General features: G+C 47.0%; 1 protein-coding gene across 1 annotated transcript; it reads right to left on the minus strand.

Moving 5' to 3' along the window:
* Positions 1-662: 662 nt before the first annotated feature.
* On the minus strand, positions 663-20982 carry BPIFB2 (BPI fold containing family B member 2). Its single transcript, XM_083744502.1, has 16 exons — positions 20898-20982; positions 18866-19002; positions 17006-17111; positions 16775-16879; positions 15420-15566; positions 14358-14415; positions 12906-12966; positions 9143-9234; positions 8225-8419; positions 7513-7554; positions 6447-6623; positions 4798-4865; positions 4530-4575; positions 2801-2864; positions 2569-2645; positions 663-1038 (listed from the first exon to the last, which is right to left on the minus strand). Exons 2-16 carry the CDS (start codon positions 18969-18971, stop codon positions 997-999), a joined length of 1386 nt encoding a protein of 461 aa, XP_083600628.1. The 5' UTR covers positions 18972-19002; positions 20898-20982; the 3' UTR covers positions 663-996.
* Positions 20983-21132: the final 150 nt, after the last annotated feature.

Consider the following 21132-nt stretch of genomic DNA (forward strand, 5'->3'; position numbering starts at 1 on the left):
TTTGCACAGCAGCTCTTTGCATCACTGTCTGGCGCAAGGGCTCCTGTAAGCAAAGACTAAGGGGAAAGATACTGGGATTACAGTAGAAGGAGACCCAGGGGAAGAGGAGGTTGTGAAGCCGCTAAAACACCTGGAAAATAAAAATGCCACCGTGTGCTTTTTAAAAGTAAGGAGGGAGTAGCATGTGGAGGGAGCCAGCTGCACATGGAGCACGGGCCGCTATAATCCAACTTGTGGATCAGGCATGGCCAAGATCCACTCAAGGGTTCCTCCTGAACACCCTCTGCAAAGGAGACAGACGTGGCCCTCTCGTATTTTAACTCTGGGCCATATACATCTCCCACCAGGAAAACTAAGGACTGGGGGAACCCCTAAAATAGATATGGGGGTGCATGGGGAGAGGAGAGGGAGAGGAAGTCCCACTGTGAAGGCGAAAGCCCTTGTGCTGTAACTGAGAAACTTCATTGGCTAAAACCCTACAGAGCATGATGGTCGGCTATTTCATTCTGACAATGGCTGGAACACCCCCAAGCAATTGAGATCAGAAAGTATTTTAATGAGACAAAACAACACATGATGGACATGATCCAGTTGCATTTCAGCACTTGCAAATCCCATTGATTTCTGCAGGAAAAGTTAAGAATCCATTGTAATCAACACACTTTGCTTTGGCTCGATTGCTGCCCATAGTATTTATTTCACTCAACAACATTTACAGGAAAAGAATTGAGAAAGCAGAACACTTAATGAATGCATGAACCCGTGCGTTACTGGGAAGTAAGTTTCCTTTAAATTGGCAGGCCTTATTTCTGAGTGAATGAGTTCCAGATCACACCCCTGTTCATCGCCTGCTGCCAAACCACCAGGTGTGTTTCCTCTATTTCATGCAGCAAAGAAAGGTAGACTCTCCTTCATTCTTAAGCGAAAGGATTTGCAGGTGCAAAGAGCAGAGATAAATGTGCTTGCAGAGGAGAACTCCGTGCTCTTCTTTTCAGCTCAGGGCTGGTAGTCAAGGTCACAGTTGACCTGAGCATAACCCTGTAAGTTAAAAGGCAAGAGAAGAGTCAATACATGCTGCCAAAGGGATCTTGGGTAAAGGAACAATATGGAAAGGTGTTCAAATTATCCTACACAGAAGCAGTTTATTTCTGGGGCTCAGGAGACTGGGTGCAAGATGGCACTCAGGAGCCAACACAGTGCCCCTTCAGATGGGGTTGCACTCCAAATCCCATCAGCCCAACCAGCATAGCCAAGGGTCAGCAATGATGGGAGTCGTATGTGGCCCAACAACATTTGGCTCCCAGTACGTTTCCGAGCACAATTCAAAGTGTTGGTGCTGACCTGTAAAGCCCTAAAAGACCTCAGTCCAGTATACCTGAAGGAGCGTCTCCACCCTCATCGTTCTGCCCGGACGGGGTGGGGGGAGAGACAGGAGGCAGGCGGGTGTGGAGGACTCCCTGGTCCTGAATGGGGTCACTGTGCCCCTGAAGGACCAGGTGCGCAGCCTGGGAGTCATTCTGGACTCACAGCTGTCCATGGAGGCACAGATCAATTCTGTGTCAAGGGCAGCTGTTTATCAGCTCCATCTGGTACGCAGGATGAGACCCTCCCTGCCCACAGACTGTCTTGCCAGAGTGGTGCATGCTGTAGTTATCTCCCGCTTGGACTACTGCAATGCGCTCTACGTGGGGCTACCTTTGAAGGTGAACCGGAAACTGCAATTAATCCACAATGCGGCAGCTAGACTGGTTACTGGGAGTGGCCACCAAGACCACAACACCGGTCCTGAGAGATCTGCATTGGCTCCCTGTATGTTTCCGAGCACAATTCAAAGGGTTTAAAATTAAAGCCCTAAACGGCCTCGGTCCAGTATATCTGAAGGAGCATCTCCACCCCCATCGTTCTACCCGGACACTGAGGTCCAGCGCCGAGGGTCTTCTGGTGGTTCCCTCATTGCGAGAAGTGAGGTTACAGGGAACCAGACAGAGGGCCTTCTCGGTAGTGGCGCCCGTCCTGTGGAACACCCTCCCTTTCAGATGTGAAGGAAATAAGCAGCTATCTTATTTTTAAAAGACATCTGAAGGCAGCCCTGTTTAGGGAAGTTTTTGATATTTAATGCTGTATTGTTTTTAACACTCGATTGGGAGCTGCCCAGAGAGGCTGGGGAAACTCAGCCAGATGGGTGGGGTATAAATAAATTATTATTATTATTATTATTATTATTATTATTATTATTATTACTACTACTACTACTACTACTACTACTACTACTACTACGGACAGTCTGCCATGTTTTCCAAAGGCGGGCCAATCTGACCTCAGTTATGCTCAGAGTTTAAGGAGAAGACCTTGAGCATTTTCAGCTGTTGTGTTCATCTTGGACCACTCAGAAGAACATCAGCTGTACCAGGCCAAAGGGCCCACAATCTAGTCCAGCGTCCTGTTCTCACAGTGGCTAACCAGATGCCCATTGTGGGGAAACCCTCAGGCAGGTGATTTGGGGATGTCTTAGCTAAATAAGTGGGGGTGAAGGAAAGGACGGAGGCAGCGCAGCCCGAGGAGTCTCACCTCATGAATTTCGATCTCGGGCTCGATGTACTGGACGTTGCTGAGCTTGGGAAGAGAGATCCCCACACTCAGAGCAGCTGCAAACGGAAAAAGACAACACAGTCAACACCCCCAACTTGATGGGGCAACTGTGGGGCGAGGGCCCATGCTCTTCACGCAGCCCCCCTCCCTCTAGGTGCTGAGCTCCTAGGACCTCAGTGGAGCTGCTGTTGAAGCGATTCGCCTGCATTACCGTTCATGTGAGCCAGGAAAGCATCCTGAAATTCGGAGAGGATCACACGTCTCAAATGGGAGATCTGCCAGGGAGAGAAAAGGCAATGGGTTGATCCCAGATCATGACATGAGTGAGTACAGAGGAGCAAAGGAAGCTCCCTTATGCAGAGTCAGACCACTGGTCTTCCTAGCACAATTTCATCTGTGCTGACTGACAGCAACTAGGAATGGGGGAGAAATTTGATTGACAAAGCACCGAAAGCCTATTCTATCCAATTCACACGTTTCGAAACAATAGGCAGACCGAAACACAGGACTAGGCTTTGAAATCCGCACTCGCCTGAATTTTGCGATGCAGTTCTCAAAGCAACCAACGTTTACAAGAATGCATGTGGTGAAGGGAAGAGTATATGAAAATGAAGATATAAGAGGCAAAAAATACATTGCATATGGGGAAATTGCTTGCAAAAAAATGCCTCTTCAGTCAAAACTGCATATAAAAATGTGTTTATTAGGCAAAATTTGCACTAAGATGCTAGAGAGGTTTCACTTTATTAAACATCACAAATTGCTGCAAAATGTGGAGAACTGAATTTAGGAATGGAAGAAAGAGAAACCACAGCAGCTGAAATGGACAGATTCTTCCATGTCTTGCAGTGACTCCCCAGGGTTGTAGACTCAGGGTTGCTTCACAGCCCTACCAGCAGATGCTGTCGTCCAGCCCAGACACTGAGGTCCAGCGCCAAGGGCCTTCTGGCAGTTTCCTCCCTGCGAGAAGCGAGGTTACAGGGAACCAGGCAGAGGGCCTTCTTGGTAGTGGCGCCCGCCCTGTGGAACGCCCTCCCTTCAGATGTCAAGGAAATAAACAACTATCTTACTTTTAAAAGACATCTGAAGGCAGCCTTGTTTAGGGAAGCTTTCAATGTTTAATGCTGTATTGTGTTTTTAATATTCGGTTGGGAGCCACCCAGAGTGGCTGGGGAAACCCAGCCAGACGGGTGGGGTATAAATAATATATTATTATTATTATTATTATTATTATTATTATTATTATTATGGCAGGAAGTGAACCTGTGACTTCTTGCAAGCAAAACGGGTGTGCCACCCACTGCCCTGTGGTCCTTCCCCCATATGCAAGGGAGGTTTGGGCCGCCTGGTCCCCGGATACATGTGCGCACAGAGTAAGAATGAAACAACCCTCTGCAGAGAGACTACAATTCATTGCTGGTGAAACAACACAGAGGATCCACGTACAGTAGGAGAAACCAAAAGTTAGAGATGACTCTAAGGGTCAGACCTGGGGCTTTTACACATCTGGAATCCCACCAGATGTCAAAGAGAACAACGAAGACCAGACTTTTAGCAGACATCTGAAGGCAGCCCTGTTTAGGGAAGCTTTTAATGTTTAACAGACCACTGTATTTTAATATTTTGTTGGAAGCCGGCCAGAGAAAATTTTGCTGACCCCTGTTGTAGAACCTCAGAGGTTGCGTCAGGGACCCTGCGGTGTGGGAGCTGAGCACCCACAATTTTTTTGTGGGTGCTCAAGCACCCAGAGCCCCCTAGAGTCCTGGGATACTGCAGAAGACATGGCCTAAACAGGCTCAGAACACCTATTGCACCCACTTGGGAGCACAGTATGGGCGTAAAATACACAGCTAACCCCCCCCCCCAGCTAACCCCCCCAAGTAAAAATTCTGGCTACGCCCATGGAACACAGCAAGGAAGGCAAAAGGCAGATGGCATACCTCTGATATCTCCACGCTGGAAGACTCCACCTCCAGACCAACATCTCTGCAAGACAAAGCAGAACGACATGAGCCATGATGGTGTCAGCTGTACAACTGAACTGGACACTCGGGTCCAACAGGTCCCTGAGGAAAGGACGGGGAGTGGAGTGTCCCTTTCATCCTTCGCCACAATGAAAGCAGAAAACAGTTGGCCCTCATCAGGCGGGGTGGGGGGTGAGGCAGGAAGTAAAATGGTAAGGAAAGTAAAATGTCTGACTGAACTCACCCATGGACGGCAACTGTCAGATGGAGACTTGTAATGGTGACATCCAGCTTGACAGCTAAGCTCAGGTCCTGCAAAAGGAGGACCAGGAGGGGGTCATTTTCATGAGAGAAAGCTACAAAGGCTCTATCCTTTGTTTATTTGTTTCCTTGTTTGTTTATAATACTTTTATGTTGTGAACCATGCTACGATCTTCAAATGAAGGTGGTATTCAAATTTTAATAGCAATAGCAATAGTAATATACAGTGGTACCTCAGGATGCGAACGGGATCCGTTCTGGAGCCCCGCTTGCATCCTGAAGCGAATGCAATCTGCGACTGCGCATCTGTGTGTGTGCAGGTCGCAATTCGCCGCTTCTGCACATGACATCATTTTTACCATCTGAGCACGCGTGAGCGGCGAAACCTGGATGTAACGCGCTCCGTTACTTCCAGGTTGCCACGGAGCACAACCAGAAAGCGCTCAACCTGAAGCAGCTTCAACCCGAGGTATGACTGTACACTCGTACTTTGGTTTTTGAACAAAACGCGTTCTGGAAGTCCTTTCGACTTCTAAAATCAAGGCACAGCTTCCGGTTGGCTTCCAATTGCACAGGTGCACCGGAAACAATAGTAGAAGCCACATCGGATGTTCAGCTTCCCAAAAAAGTTCAAAAACCGGAACACTCACTTCCGGGTTTTGAAAGTTCGGGAGCCAAAACGTACGAGTACCAAGGCGTTCGACAACCAAGGCACAACTGTAGTAATAATAGGAGCTTGTGTTGCTTGTCACACACACCCCACACCCTACTGAACCCACCCATTGTCAACCCTCTTCCTTTTACACCTCACCCAACCTGCCGCACCCCCCACCCCCACCGCCTGTGCAGCTTGCTTCAGCTCTCTGACCCACCCACAGCTCACCCAACCCATTGCCCACTGAGAGCAGAAATCCTATATTTTAAAATCCTCATGGGCAGGCACACTCAGTCTCCAGAGTGTCGATGGACAAGTGCAAATATTTATAAACCACTTGACAATTGAAAGCTGCCAAAGAGGTGGATAGTATGATAAAATACAGACTGTAAATAAAAATTGCAGACTTGGTAAACTAAAAGAAATAGCCCCATTTCTACAATAGTACAATTAATTTTCCCTAAAAGGTCAGACTTCAAGAGGAGACTTCAAGGTCAGACTTCAAGAGGAGACTTCTTCTTAGATGCATCGCTTGCTTGATTTTCAAGAGGACAGTGCATAAAATATCAATGTGCTACACCCTTGTCTTATTTGAGCTGGCAACTCGTTCCAGAGGGCTGGAGCTGCAACACTAAAAGCCCAGGTTCTGGTACATACTAAGCACATCTCTAGGTCACATGGTGCTCTCAGCAGTGCCCTCATCTGAGGAGCATAGCTGCAGTACAGGGATATATGAGGTGAGATGGTCCCTTAGGAGCTCCATGTGGATGTACAACCATTGTAGATGGCGATTCACACACAGATGTGCATTTGCACTGCGAGACTCGTCCCGGCTGCAGTCAGATGGGGCCCAGCACAACGGCTGGTGTCCAGCAAGAGCTTTGACATCCAGCCTTCAGCAAGCCGTCATCTCCCTGAGAGCTGCAAGTTGCCAAGGCAGGAGAACAAAGAAACAAAGGCTTGCTGCTTTCACTCACCACGCCCAAGGTGAAGAGTGCCTGTGACTGTTGGAAAGATCCGGATTCAGCCACGCCCACCTGGATGGCGGGACTGAGGCGCAGGATCGCTGCGCCCTCATGGAAGCTGATGATGGGGAGTTTGCTGACCACCACGTTGAGCATCAAGGCAACAGACTGGGGATAACGCTTTGAGATCTATAGTGGGAATGGAAGGAGGGGGTTGTTATCTGCATTGTTGCGGCCCATCGCACACCTGAAGCTGCCTTAGGCAGAATTAGGCCCCTTTAGCCCTGGCAGAGACGCTCTACCCAATCACGTAGTGGGGGGAACCACAAGGGGCAGTTGCTCCGGGCGCAAAATTGTTAGGGGCGCAAAATGTCAAGACCCAGCGCTGCCTCAATACAGCTGCACACTTCTGTCGCTGGGCTCCGTTGAAAATGGCTTTTCCATGCAAACCAGAAAGTGACCTCTCCAGACAATGGAACAACTCTTCTTTTCTTATCTCTGTAGCTGCAATCCCCTGGGTGACGCGGATGCCATTAGGCAGTTGCATGCCCATGTGTACCCCGTCCCTGGCATAGCTGTCACCGTTTCCCTTTTTAAAGGGAAATTCCTTTATTCTGAATAGGATCCCTCGCAAGAAAAGGGAAAAGTTGATAGCTATGGTCCGCGGGTGGTGCTGTGGGTTAAACCACAGAGCCTAGGACTTGCCAGTCAGAAGGTCAGCAGTTCGAATTCCCATGACCGGGTTAGCTCCTGTTGCTCAGTCCCTGCTCCTGCCAACCTAGCAGTTCGAAAGCATGTCAAAGTGCAAGTAGATAAATAGGTACCGCTCTGGCGGGAAGGTAAACGGCGTTTCCGTGCGCTGCTCTGGTTAGCCAGAAGTGGCTTAGTCATGCTGGCTACATGACCCGGAAGCTGTACGCTGGCTCCCTCGACCAATAAAGTGAGATGAGCACCGCAACCCCAGAGTTGGCCACGACTGGACCTAACTGTCAGGGGTCCCTTTACCTTTACCTTAAAATACCTCTCAGATCAAATAAAGGGTTCGCCAGCCCTGCATTGGTTCCTGGAGATTACTTACCGAGGGGATGGCCTGCTCCAGCATGGAGGTGGTGAGGTGGCTCTGAAAAGAAGCAAAGAATTCTCAGTCTCGCGCCTTAGGAACAGCTTGGATCTCCCCTGTCTCCCTGCTCTGAGAGTCCAGGGCATTCCAGGTTTGTCTGTTTCCATAAGTCTGTCCCATTTCTGCATTATCTGCAAACACTTTTTTTTCTTTTAGACTAGTGTGTAGATATACACACACACACACACACACACACACACACACACACACACACACATACATACATGCAAGTTTAAACTTGTGTGTGTGTGTGTTTAATTCCTTCTTAAAAATTGTTTCCCTATGTGTTTAGCAGTTTCTATTTTATCTGTAAGCCACTTCAAGTCCTTGACAGGGAAAAAGGAGGGATTTAAATAAACATAATCAACAACAACAACAAAAGCAACTGCTTTGATAGATTTTTGTAAATCACACAGCTGTAGGCAATTTTTTTTTATGAATAAAGGATATTTAAATAATTAAATTATTGCTGTGACTTCTTCTCATTGGTGATTCCATTGTTTTATATTTTCCATAAACCACTTTGAGTGTGAGTGTGTGTGTGAGTGTGTGTGTGTGTGTGTATTGCAATCAAGCAGGGTATAAATGTTGGGAAATAAATAAACAGGTTTGGGCTCGGCTCGGCTTAGGGTGGCATTCGCTACACACAAATCACATTCCCTCTACTGACCGACTGGCCTCCGATTTGGAGGTTCAGGGCTCCCGATTGCTCCAGGCTGGCGAAAAGACTGGCGAAGAGATGCTCCGAGAGACCCATGTTCACCATGGAGTCGTCGGAAACCGTCTCTGGGGGCGGCAGAGAGAAGGGGGGCAGAGGGCCGGCGGTTTCGAAGTCGACTGGCTTCCCCATCAGCGCAATGACAGCCTGCGGAGATTTGGGAAGAGACAGAGAGAATTAAGTGCCATCTCCCTTCCTCCGTTTTCCAACGACTGGTATGCAGAAGCATTTCCTGCCTCTACAAATAATCCTCCATCTCTCCTCAAAATCATCTCTCCTGCATATTCCCTGTCTTACCTTACTGGCTGGCGCTAATTTATCGTTAATAGCTATATCCCACACCTCTTTATACCATTCTTCCATTTTATATTCTGCTTGCCCCTTCCACTTCCTGGCTATCATAGTTTGTCCAGCTGTCAATAGATTTGTGAGCAAGTCCTCATAGCCTGTGAACCTCCTACTCTATCTTAAATTGATAATAATTCTACCACTGGACTTTTGGTCATCATTTTCCAGGTTATCCTGCAAGACAAACCGAGGATCCATCAATATTGTTTCCATCCATCTTCTACGACCTGATCCCCTCCAGTCATTCTGGGCTATGAGTCCAGCTGACTATGTCAGATATGTCTTGTGGTCCAAAAGATCTGTTGGGCACCAGGTTGGGGGAAGGCGGGTCTACAATACCCACTAGCAGAAGACTTCCTCGCTCCTACCTGCAGATGTTGATTCAGGCTGAACCTGGAACCTTCTGCATGCAGAGCAGCTGTCCTGACCCTGAGCTATATGGCACATCAGGGTTCATGCAAGGCGTGGTTCCCAGGCTAAGTGGGAGCCCCGCAGGCTTGGGGTAGGGTGTAGGGAACCTACGTTTAAATCCAAATCGATGTAATCTTCGGTGATCTCAGGATCTTCCATCATGGCGTACTGGAGGCTTGACATGGGGTTGATGGAATTCAGGCCTGCAGGGGGCGAAAAGATGGCACAAAGATGCAGTTTTAACTCTGCAGTTTCATCATCATTCATAAATCAATCATCGTAATGAAGTACCTTCCAATTCAAGTGCTGTAAAAGGTGGCCTGCCCCCTGGTCTGGACCCTGTCCACTACCTGTGCTCCTGGGTCTGATCTGGAGGGTGATTCAAGGGCAGGACTGCTCTTTATCAAGGGAATAATAATAATAATAATAATAATAATAATAATAATAATAATAATAAAAAATTTTATTTATACCCTGCCCTCCCAGGCCAGAGCCAGGCTCAGGGCGGATAACACCAATAAAATAAAATCACAGTAAAAACATAATAGGGGGGAAAGAGAGGGAGAAGGGGGGGAAACCCCAATTTAAAATACAGGTTAAAATGCAATTTAAAAATCCAGCATTGCAGCAGGCTGGACTAGATGACCCTTGGAGTCCCCCCAACTCCAAAGTCCTATGATCCTGTGAAGACACCAAGAACTGCCACGGGCATCAGCTGCAACTTTTAAGAACTTCTGCATGAATTTGCTCACTCGTCATCTTCAGGCTGGTGCTTTCGGCTTTAGCAACTAATCCACACCTAATGACCCACCTAAGTGGTACTCAGGATATCACTCAAGAAATCACTCAAGGTATCTCTCAAGTAATTAAGGAACAAAAGAAGAAAAGGCACACTAGCCTGGGAACTTCCTCTCTGCCCAGAACATTGGAGGCTAGACACCACACCCCCTCTACAGTATTTATAGGAACTCAAACATTGAGATCCCGCTCTGTTCCAGTAACAAGAAGCCGAAAGCACCAGCCTGAAGATGACGAGTGAGACCTCGTCGAAACGTCGCCTAGACACCCCAACTTTTACACGGGAAGACACCCGAGGACACCAAAACCTGCATATATATATATATATATATACTGCAGAGCAGGGTATAAATGTTGTGAGTAAGATTTAAAAGCACACCACTATGGAAAAATGACCTGAACGCTTTAGACTGAAACCTATCCTGTGAGCTTAATCTGTAATAGAAAAGATTTTCCAAGTTTGTTTTGATGCCGTATGGATGGCTGCATACAAGACGTAACATCTGTGCATGCATTTGTCTTGGGAGACAACACTTTGTGTTTGGCAATTGTTTTTACAATTTTCAATAAAGTTGTGTGCTTTTTAACGGTGGGGAGAATCCCTGCTACAAGCTTTCAATCTCTAATTGGGGAAATAAGAAAGTATGCAAAATAATTTGTTATCGAACTATAATCATACAGCCACTAGGCGGATCAATGGGCTGACTCTGCACACGGAAGCGTCATATTTTTGTGTTGATAACAAATTAGGTTCTACTCTGCCTTACAGTGGTCTTTGCTATCTCAGCAGCCTCAGAATGGAGGACTGAAGTTGAACCTTCTATAGGGGATGCATGAGATCTACCCAATGGGGCTGTGTTGGTATCCTGAACATGGAGAAGCTCTCCCCTTGACCCAGATCTCTCGGCTTGCTGTTGGAACTGCCTATGAGAACCCACACAAAATCGCACAGCCCCAAGATCTCACAAGAGAACGAGTATGAACCTGGTCAAAGCCAGTAGGCCAACAGAGAGCCAGTCAGGGAATGAACCTTGCAGCTGTTTTCTCAGCAAAATATCTCTGATACACTCAAAAGAAAAGGAACCCTCAAGGCTCCCCAACATTCACCAGGAACACACATAAACACACAGGCCACTGCAATTCTCCGAAATATATTCCCAGCTGGCTCAGCTCCAGGACCTTGTTGCAGGAAGGTGGCTCTTGTAATCTTCTGTTGACTGAGCAGGTGCTGGTCAATATTGACCTTCCTCCTTACACGGCCCTTAAAGCATATTTAATTTTCCCATTAAGAGGGATCCAAAAAAGGACAGAGGGGCTCTGGAGAAACTGACACTGGGCTCTGGAGCAGAGCAAAGAGGAAGTTGCTCCTCCAACAGGTAAACTGAGCTCAACCTTGCATCAACAAGGTCTCCACACCTATCGGGTGGGTTGGTTTTCTGCCCAATCTCTTTGCAAGCAAGTTATGTAAAAGACTCAAGCTGTTCCCCCTTTCTTCACCTTTCCTCTCATCGTTGGCATTTTCCAATGCCATCATGAGAAATTCTAAGGATATATCAAGAGCTTATTGGATCAGCCATTGGCCCATCGAGTCCAGCATCCTGTTCTCACAGCAACTGAACAGGATTTGAGCATCCTTCCCTCCTGTGGCCTGGAATTCAGAAGCATTGCTGCCTCCAGCTGTGGGGGAAGGCCATCCTGCCTAGTAGCCATCAATAGCCCTCCCCTCCTCCATGAATTTGCCCAATCCTCATTTAAAGCCATCTAGGCTGGTGGCCTGGGATGCAGGTGGCGCTGTGGGTTCAACCACAGAGCCTAGGACTTGCCGATCAGAAGGTCGGCGGTTCGAATCCCCACAACAGGGTGAGCTCCCGTTGCTCGGTCCTTGCTCCTGCCAACCTAGCAATTCGGAAGCACATCAGAGAGCAAGTAGATAAATAGGTACCGCTCTGGCGGGAAGGTAAACAGCGTTTCCATGTGCTGCTCTGGTTCACCAGAAGTGGCTTAGTCCTGCTGGCCACATGACCCGGAAGCTGTACGCTGGCTCCCTTGGCCAATAAAGCAAGATGAGCACCGCAACCCCAGGGTCAGTCACGACTGGACCTAATAGTCAGGGGTCCCTTTACCATTACCTTTACATTTAAAGCCATCTAGGCTGCTGGCCCTTACCATGGATGGGAGTTCCATAGTTTAATAATAATAATAATAATAATAATAATAATAATAATAATAATAATAATAATAAATTTTATATATGCCCTCCCCAGCCAAGACTGGGCTCAGGGCGGCTAACACCAGATATAAAAAAATTTGATTGAAATACAACTTTAAAAAACAAGATTAAAATACAACATTAAAATGCAGCCTCATTTCAGCAGAAACTCAAAAACCTTTGGGGGGATGAAAATGTCAGGTCTTCACCAAGGCTAACTATCCAGACTGGTCCTGCGTGGGCCAGAAAAAAGACAGGGAAGTCCCCAGATAGGAGTTCCATCACAGAAGGAGAAAGGAAAAAGGGGAAGGGGATCAAGTTGATTCCAAGCCAAAGGCCAGGCGGAACAACTCTGTCTTACAGGCCCTGCGGAAAGAAATCAGATCCTTCAGGGTCCTGGTCTCATGAGACAGAGCGTTCCACCAGGCCGGGGCCAGTGTTGAGAAGGCCCTGGCTCTGGTTGAGGCTAATCTGAGTTCCTTAGGGCCCGGGACCTCTAGGGTGTTGCTATTTATGGGCCTTAAGGTCCTTAAGGGGCATATCCGGAGAGGCGGTCCTGTAGGTACGAGGGTCCGAAGCTGTGAAGAAGTCTTTTCTCTGGTGCATTTTTAATGGCCCTTGCATTCACACTTGTCAATTGAAATGCATTGAAATGCATTACATGGCTGTTTCACCATTGGGAGGTGGTGCACTTCTTAATTTTTTATTATTGTTGTTGATGCTGCTGTTGTTGTTGATAACAATGGAATATTTTTTACTCTGCGTTTCCGCAATGTGTGGTGCACAGATAACCCTCGATTCTGCTATGAGTTATGGGATGGGCGGGCAGAGGAACCCAGAAGCTCCTCCCTTCATGCGGCAACTTACCAACCAAGGTGCCCAGCCTGGCATTCAGTCCCAGGACCACGCTGGAGAGGCTCAGGCACATCTGTGTGAAAGGGAAAGTGAGGGGTGGGGAAGGAGGGCCAGTGAGTCAGCTGCAAGGGGATTGCTCTTTGTCTCATCATGCGAGAGTTTCATCAACAGGTCACTGTGCGGCTATCAGGTGGGCCACCCTGCCTTGTGGCACTGTGCTTGAAGGTGGCTCTGATATCTCCTCTCAGTCTCCTCTTTTCCAGGCTAAATATACCCAACTCCCTCAACTGTTAGTCATCAGGCTTGGTTTCCAGACCCTTGGTCACCCTCCTCTGTGCACCCTCCAGCTTGTCTGTATCCTTCTTAAATTGTAGGAGCCAGAGGGGTCATAGAGCCACTGCCTCACTTTCCCCCAACCCTTCTACATCTTTGATTGCTTTACCCTTTCATCCATGTCTTATTGTCCTTAGGGAAAGGGAGGGGAGAGAGGAGAAAGCCACTGCTGCCATTTGGAGGAGGTGGAGTTGCGGAACCCAGCCCCCACGCGATTGGGGTATTCCCGGCCATGTCACCTCCTGGCCAGCCAATCGGCTGGCTCTGGGGGCGTGGCCTGCCTTATTTCAACCAGGACGTGGCCAGGGATCTCCCTCTTTGCTGGCCCACCAGCTGTTCCTGCTTTTCCCACCCTCCCGCCCTATAAGGTTTCCATTCCTTGACTTTGCTATGGACCTTGGTTGGTCGCCGTTGAGGGGCCTGGTAGGAATTTTTCCACTTGGCAAGTTGGCACCAGCCATTTGGTTTTCGCCTACCTCGTAGCAAATCGTCACAACTTTTCAGGTATTGGCGGTTAGGCATTGGTATTGCTCTGTAGATAGAAGAGGTGAGGAAGCGCCATCAACTGCCCCACATATTGAAGGCTAGTCTGATAAAGGATTCCGGGGGGCGTGGCAATGTCCGAAGCCTAGGGAGGTGAGGGCCTAAGGCACGCCCCCTAGCGGTGACCCCGGGGGAGTTCCTAGTTGATGTCATCAGCAGGACTCCCCCTACTGGTGGTTAACCCTTCCCAGCCTTCAAGCGGACGGACTGAGGTCAGATATAGTTGGTTAGGACCAGTGCCTAAGCCAATACCGCTCATCACCTGTAACCAATAATGTTGTGGCCTTATTTAGCCCATTAACCTTAATAATTGTGTCATGTGTCTTTATTTCCGCTGGGGGTGGGGCGGGAACTCGCCACGCAAGAGGCAAGTCCAAGGCATCCTGCCTCTCACATCCCAACGCTCTTTGTCGACAGCAACCCTGCAGAACCCAAGAAACTCGGTTGCTTGAGATGACTGCCTCACATTGCCTCATGATCAGATCCAGAGCAAAGACCTTTCTCGTGTGTGTGTGTGTGTGTGCGCGCGCGCGTGCGCGTGCGCACGCACGCACGCTAAAATAAACAGGAATGAGCAAAGCAGTTTACCTTGTCAACCAAGACAGCACGGATGTGGTTCTGAAGGGGTTTCAGGAAGCCCAGCAAACTGGAGAGCAGGACACAGAGAAGAAGAATCAGAAAGAGCAAGTGTTCAAACACTTTCTGTTTTTCTCTTGCATACAACTTTCATATGTATATTTTTTTTCCATTAGAAGAGAACCAAGGGGTGATCATCCACAATCCACAATAAAAAGGTAAAGGGACCCCTGACCATTAGGTCCAAGTGAGGCCGACTCTGGGGTTACGGCACTCATCTCGCTCTACTGGCCGAGGGAGAAGGCGTACAGCTTCCAGGTCATGTGGCCAGAATGACTAAGCCGCTTCTGGCGAACCAGAGCAGCGCACGGAAACACCATTTACCTTCCTGCCGGAGCGGTACCTCTTTATCTACTTGCACTTTGATGTGCTTTCGGACTGCTAGGTGGGCAGGAGCAGGGACCAAGCAACAGGAGCTCACCCCGTCGCGGGGCTTCTGATCGGCAAGGCCTAGGCTCTGTAGTTTAACCCACAGTGCCACCTGCGTCCCATACAATTCACAATAGAGGGGGACAAAAGACCATCAACACAAATTACCTTTAAGGGGACAGAATCATTGGCAGGAGGGTGGCATTTTCCCCACCCCACTTTTTCCTAGGGAACCTCTAGTCTTTTTTTCCACCACCCTCATCCCCTCTGCAAATCTATGGGCAGAGATTTCTCTCCCAGGGAGAAGAGTTTGTATCCCAAAAAATTGTGGGGTGGGCTGGAGGGAGACTGCCTAGGACCCATCTGCTTGCCACCTTGAGTTCCATGATGGAAGACAAGTGGGACATAGTGGCAGGGGAGCGGATTAGATAAAAATGTTCTTCAGATTACATAAAAATGTTCTTCAGATGTTCTTCAGGTGATGAGAGTTCGCTAGCAGGAGATGAATATAGCATAGACCCAGGCTGCTCAACAAAACTCTCTTTTTCAGGGTAGGAGAACGAAATCTAGCTAAGGAGAAACTTCATCCCCCTTGCAAGAAAGCACAAGTCAAGCGCAACCTGTGCACAGGTATCCACTACTCACTTGCTACCTCCCAGGAGGATGTCCACGTCTCCGAGAAGGGACTTGCAGGCCGTGACGCTCAGGATGGGAAATCCATGGGGGCTTCTCATGACACGGACGTCGAGCAGGATGGAGGAGCCCACCTTCAGCTCCACTGGAGCTATCAAGCTGCACCAAGGGGCAAGGGGAAAGGTCAGTTGAGGGCGCTGGGGGCCCAGGGAGCTCACGCCTCTCAGTTCGCCCCAAGACTAAGGAGTGCATAGCTTGCTGCTCTCATGGGAGCTGAATTAACCTGCCCACAGTTCTGTAGCTGAATTGAATTTGCTGCTCCAAAACCTCCTACACAATTGAATTTTTCAACCTCTTATTATTTTCAACCTCGATAGTGTGACCTGGGAGTTTGATGGGTGTGGGTGTGGGTGTGGCTGGAATGTGGTTTGTTTGGTTGTTGTTGTTGTGTTGCTTTTGTTGTTTTTAAGGGATGGCATCCAATTTCGTTGCACTTGTGCAATGTTGCACTTGTGTAATGACAATAAAGAATCTATCTATCTATCTATCTATCTATCTATCTATCTATCTATCTAAATGTCAAGCTGGCAAACATGGAGCTTTCATACTCCAAAGTATACTATCAATGTTTACTCAACATAAACTCTTGGTTTGCATCACTTGCACCTAAAACTCAGTAAAAGAAAGAAAGGAAGGAAGGAAGGAAGGAAGGAAGGAAGGAAGGAAGGAAGGAAGGAAGGAAGGAGGAAGGGAAGGAGGGAGGGAGGAAGATCAAGAAAGTAATAGGAGAGAGAAGGAGAGACAGAGAGCCCCCATCATTCAGCTGGACACTGAGGTCCAGTGCTGAGGACCTTCTGGAGGTTCCCTCACTGCGAGAAGTGAGGTTACAGGGAACCAGGCAGAGGGCCTTTTCAGTAGTGGCGCCCTCCCTGTGGAGCGCCCTTACACCAGATGTCAAGGGATTAACAATCTGACTTTTTAGAAGACATCTGAAAGCATCCCTTCTGTTGGGAGCCGACTAGAGTGGCTGGGGAAACTCAGACAGATGGGCGAGTTATAAATAATATAATATTCGTATTGGTATTCATATTCATATTCAATAGTGGAAGAGAGCAGATCTCCCAGAGAGTGTATGCTTCAATTTGCAGCCATATTCTGATGGGCTGAAGCTTGCAAATTGCATGCAGTCTTCTTAATACTTAAAAAAAATATTTAAAGGCCCTCTCACCCATCTGGCGATTCAGGCCTTCCAGATTACCTTGCTCACGGCCCTGCGGCACCTGCCCTGACACCTGGGTCTGATAGCAGCTGCTAGTATCCTAAGTTAACCACCCCGTAGAACTCCGAACCGGAAGCAGGTCACTCACACGCTGCCTCGGATGTGCAGCTGGGCACTGAGGGACAGCTGGACGCCAGTCCTTGGGATCAGCTTCACGGAGAGATGAGGGAGCTGAGCATTCAAAACTCGGATTCTGCAAAAGGAGGGGGAGGGGAGGGAAAAAATAAATAACCATCAAAACTCAAATGCAGTGGTTCCTAAACTTTTTGGGGCCACACCTCCTTGGGTTCCAGAAACCCCTGCGAGAGACATCACTCACCCCACGACCTTCAGAAGTGATCCGATAATGGTTCGTGGGCTCATGAAATTCGGGATCTGGATGACCATGAGACCTCGCAGCAAGGATGGCTTCCCTTGCTGGCAGACTGTGGAGATATTAAGAGAAGGGGCCATTTTTTGTATAATTCTTATTAGATTTTCTGTTTTGCAATTTTATTTTATTTTTTTATAATATTTTATTAAGTTTTATCAAAGAGAAAAGTTACATAAAGAAAAACACCAAACAGCTCAAACCTATAAACATACAAAATCAACAATTAACATATAAGAAAAAAGGGGGGGGGACCAAGAAAAAAGAAAAAGTTAAAACACTTAAAAGAGAAAAACAACAAAAGAAAAAAGAAAAAAAGAAATTTTAAAAAGTTAAAAATAAAAATCCCTCTCTTTAATTTCTTACCATTCATAAACTTATTTTCTTGACTTCCTCACACACCCCTTTCTCGTATTCCAGTTTAAAATTAATTAGCAAATTCCTTATTATTTGTTGTTTTTATCTAATGTCTATCATATTCTTGTTTTACCTTTTTTACTAGAACCCATTCATTTCATTTCAATGTCATCAACATTCAAAAATTTTACAATGTTTTTGTAAATAGATTTTTAATTTCTTCCAATCTTCTTCCAGCATCTCTTCTCCCTGGTCCTGTTTTGCAATTTTAAATACTCATTTAAACATCCTTGCAATATCAATAACTTCTTCCCTTTCCGTTGTTCATTTTACATATCATAAATCCCTGCATATTTTACAAAAACTATACCATTCAGTATTCCATTATTGCATCCATCAAAACTTATTTACACCGTTGAATTTATCTTAATGCTGCCTGTGTTTTCAAGTGTACACAATTTCCCCCTATATATTCAATAAACATTTCCCAATCTTCTCTAAACATTATGTTTTTCTTGTTCTCTATATGTCTGCAAGCTGCCCATATTCCACTAGCGTAAGTGGCAATTCTTCTTTGGTTGGGACCTCGCTTGTTTTCCATTCCATATCTGGGATTTCTCCATCAAAATATGTGTCCTGCCAGAATTTTCCAAAATGGGTTGAAAATGTCTGGGGAAATCCAGGTACAGCAAATGGCATTCAGAAGTGGCCGAATTTCCCCAAAAAAGAGCTCAACAACTTTTGTGTCTGGATTTTCACTTTTTGAAATATGGCAGCCCTAATTAACAGGCATGCGCAACTTAGGTCCAAAATAATAACATAATAATAATTTTTTTATTTATACCCTACCCTTCCTGGTTCAAAAACCGGACTCAGGGTGGCTAACAACAAATTTAAAACACTTAATTGATGCAACAAGAACCAGCATAAAATACAGTATAAAAACATGAATAACAATAAAATTCAAAAATCAATTAAATAATCCCCAGGGCTAGCTGGCTGAATTGGTCCTACTTGGGCCAGCGAGGAGGCCAGGGGAGAATTAGCTGTCTACTCTGAATAATAATAATAATAATAATAATAATAATAATAATAATAATAATAATAATTTTATTTATACCCTGCCCTTCCCGGTTCAAAAACCGGGGTCAGGGCGGCTAACAACATATTTAAAACACTTAATTGATGCAACAAGAACCAGCATAAAATACAGTATAAAGCATGAATAACAATAAATTCAGAATTCAAAAATCAATTTGGGGGGAAACCCATTCAGAAGAGGTTCTGAATAGACTGCATAGCACCACAGAGCACCGAAGGACCTACAAGCGTCCAGGAACCTGAGTCGGCTGGGCTGTGTCATTCGTGCTAATTCTTGTATGAATACAAAAATTCACCAATGTTGAGTCCAGGTCTTCAAGAGATGCAAGGGGCTGTGTAGAGGGCACTCACCATACTCAAGGGCTTCTTGGTTGACCCTCACTACAGTCCCTGGGGTGGACCCTCGCGAGGGGACAAGGAGGCAAAGGAAGATGCTCAGGATGCAAAGCTTCAACATCTTCTGCGTTGTGGTGCAGCCGTTGGGCAACCTAGGGGGAAAGGAAGAGGCACGAGAGAAAGTACAATGGTCAAAGCCCAAAGGACAATGGTCAAAGCCCAAAGGATCTTGCAGCTTCTGTAGGCCAGCAACAGAAGGTCCATGAGAGCAAATAGTGCCTTCAACCTGCTACAACCTGAAATGCCTACTCACTCACAAGGTAAAAAGGTAAAGGACTCCTTGGTCCTGTACACCTGAAGGAGCGTCTCCACCCCCATCGTTCTGCCCGGACACTGAGGTCCAGCGCCGAGGGCCTTTTTGTTCTCAAAGAGAACAAAAATTACCAGACTTTTAGAAGACATCTGAAGGCAGCCCTGTTTAGGGAAGCTTTTAATGTTTAATAGGTTATTGTATTTTAATATTCTGTTGGAAGCTGCCCAAAGCGGCTGGGGAAACCCAGCCAGATGGGCAGGGTTTAAATAAATTATTATTATTACTGGACAGTAAAGTCCAGTCAAAAGCAACTATGGGGTTGCAGCGCTCATCTCACTTTCAGGACAAGGGAGTGTTTGTCCACAGACAGCTTTCCGGGTCAGGTGGCCAGCATAACTCATAGAATCATAGAATCATAGAGTTGGAAGAGACCACAAGGGCCATCGAGTCCAACCCCCTGCCAAGCAGGAAACACCATCAGAGCACTCCTGACATATGGTCATCAAGCCTCTGCTTAAAGACCTCCAAAGAAGGAGACTCCACCACACTCCTGGGCAGCAAATTCCACTGTCGAACAGCTCTTACTGTCAGGAAGTTCTTCCTAATGTTTAGGTGGAATCTTTTTTCTTGTAGTTTGGATCCATTGCTCTGTGTCTGCTTCTCTGGAGCAGCAGAAAACAACCTTTCTCCCTCCTCTATGTGACATCCTTTTATATATTTGAACATGGCTATCATATCACCCCTTAACCTCCTCTTCTGCAGGCTAAACATGCCCAGCTCCCTTAAATCAGTTTTCCATAATTTCAAACTTTCAAACTTCTAGGCTGTGCAGGAGCTGGGACAGAGCAACAGGAGTTCACCCCATCACGGGGATTCGAACCGCCGAGCTTCCAATCGGCAAGCCCAAGAGGCTCCGTGGTTGAGACCACAGCAGAACTAGTAACATTCTGCGCATGCCCACCTATGTAGCCTGGGCATTCTTGCTGCATGACATAATAATAATATTAATAATAATAATAATAATAATAATAATAATAATAATAATAATAATTGAAAGCTGGAAGTGAGAGCTGGACCATAAAAAAGGTTGATCACCGAAGAATTGATGCTTTTGAATTCTGGTGCTGGAGGAGACTCTTGAGAGTCCCATGGACTGCAAGAAGATCAAACCTCTCCATTCTGAAGGAAACCAGCCCTGAGAGCTCACTGGAAGAACAGATCCTGAAGCTGAGGCTCCAAGACTTTGGCCACCTCATGAGAAGTGAAGACTCCCTGGAAAAGACCCTGATGTTGGGAAAAATGGAGGGCACAAGGAGAAGGGGACCACAGAGGACGAGATGGCTGGACAGTCTTCTTGAAGCTACCAGCATGAGTTTGACCAAACTGGGGGAGGCAGTGAAAGACAGGAGTGCCTGGCGTGCTCTGGTCCAGGGGGTCACGAAGAGTCGGACATGACTAAACAACTAAACAACAAACAATAATAATAATATAGAGCAGAGGCTGGAGAGCCATCGGTCATGGATGCTGCAGTTACAACCTGTGTCCAGCCACAAGATTCCCTTCCAGCTCTCTGATGCTGTGATTTTTTGGCTTTTACGGTGCAATGGAAAAGGTGGTGTATCTTTGGCTGCAGGCGGCAAACTCTCCTTCCTTGCAGGTTTCTAAAGAGAGGTTGGATGGTTGTCTTTCAGGGGTACTTGAACTCGCCAGCCCACCCAGAGACTCAGATCTTACCTTACTGCTTCGGGAAGGTGGTAGATCCCAGAGACACTGGCTGGACCACTTCTGCTGCCTCCCTTGCTTCTGTGGGCGAAGGAGACTTGGCTTTTATTTGGCTTCCAGGTGTGGGCAAAAAGCTGAAGGTCAGGAGACATGTCAAGCTTAGGTTTGCCGAGGGCGTGAAACGTTTACTTGTGGGAAAATGGGGAGCCTGCTTTCTGCACACAACCCACAATGTATATTTGGGATG

This window comes from Podarcis gaigeae (assembly GCF_964106915.1).
Source record: "Podarcis gaigeae genome assembly, chromosome: 6".
Lineage (NCBI taxonomy): Eukaryota > Metazoa > Chordata > Lepidosauria > Squamata > Lacertidae > Podarcis > Podarcis gaigeae.

Coding starts and splice junctions, on each gene's coding strand:
- BPIFB2 (XM_083744502.1), bottom strand. CDS start 18,971: ATGTTGAAGCTTTGCATCCTGAGCATCTTCCTTTGCCTCCTTGTCCCC. Junction 17,112..18,865: donor CCAAGAAGCCCTTGAGTATG/GTGAGTGCCCTC, acceptor ATATCTCCACAG/TCTGCCAGCAAGGGAAGCCA. Junction 9,235..12,905: donor CAGGCTGGGCACCTTGGTTG/GTAAGTTGCCGC, acceptor CGCCCCCTGCAG/GCCTGAATTCCATCAACCCC.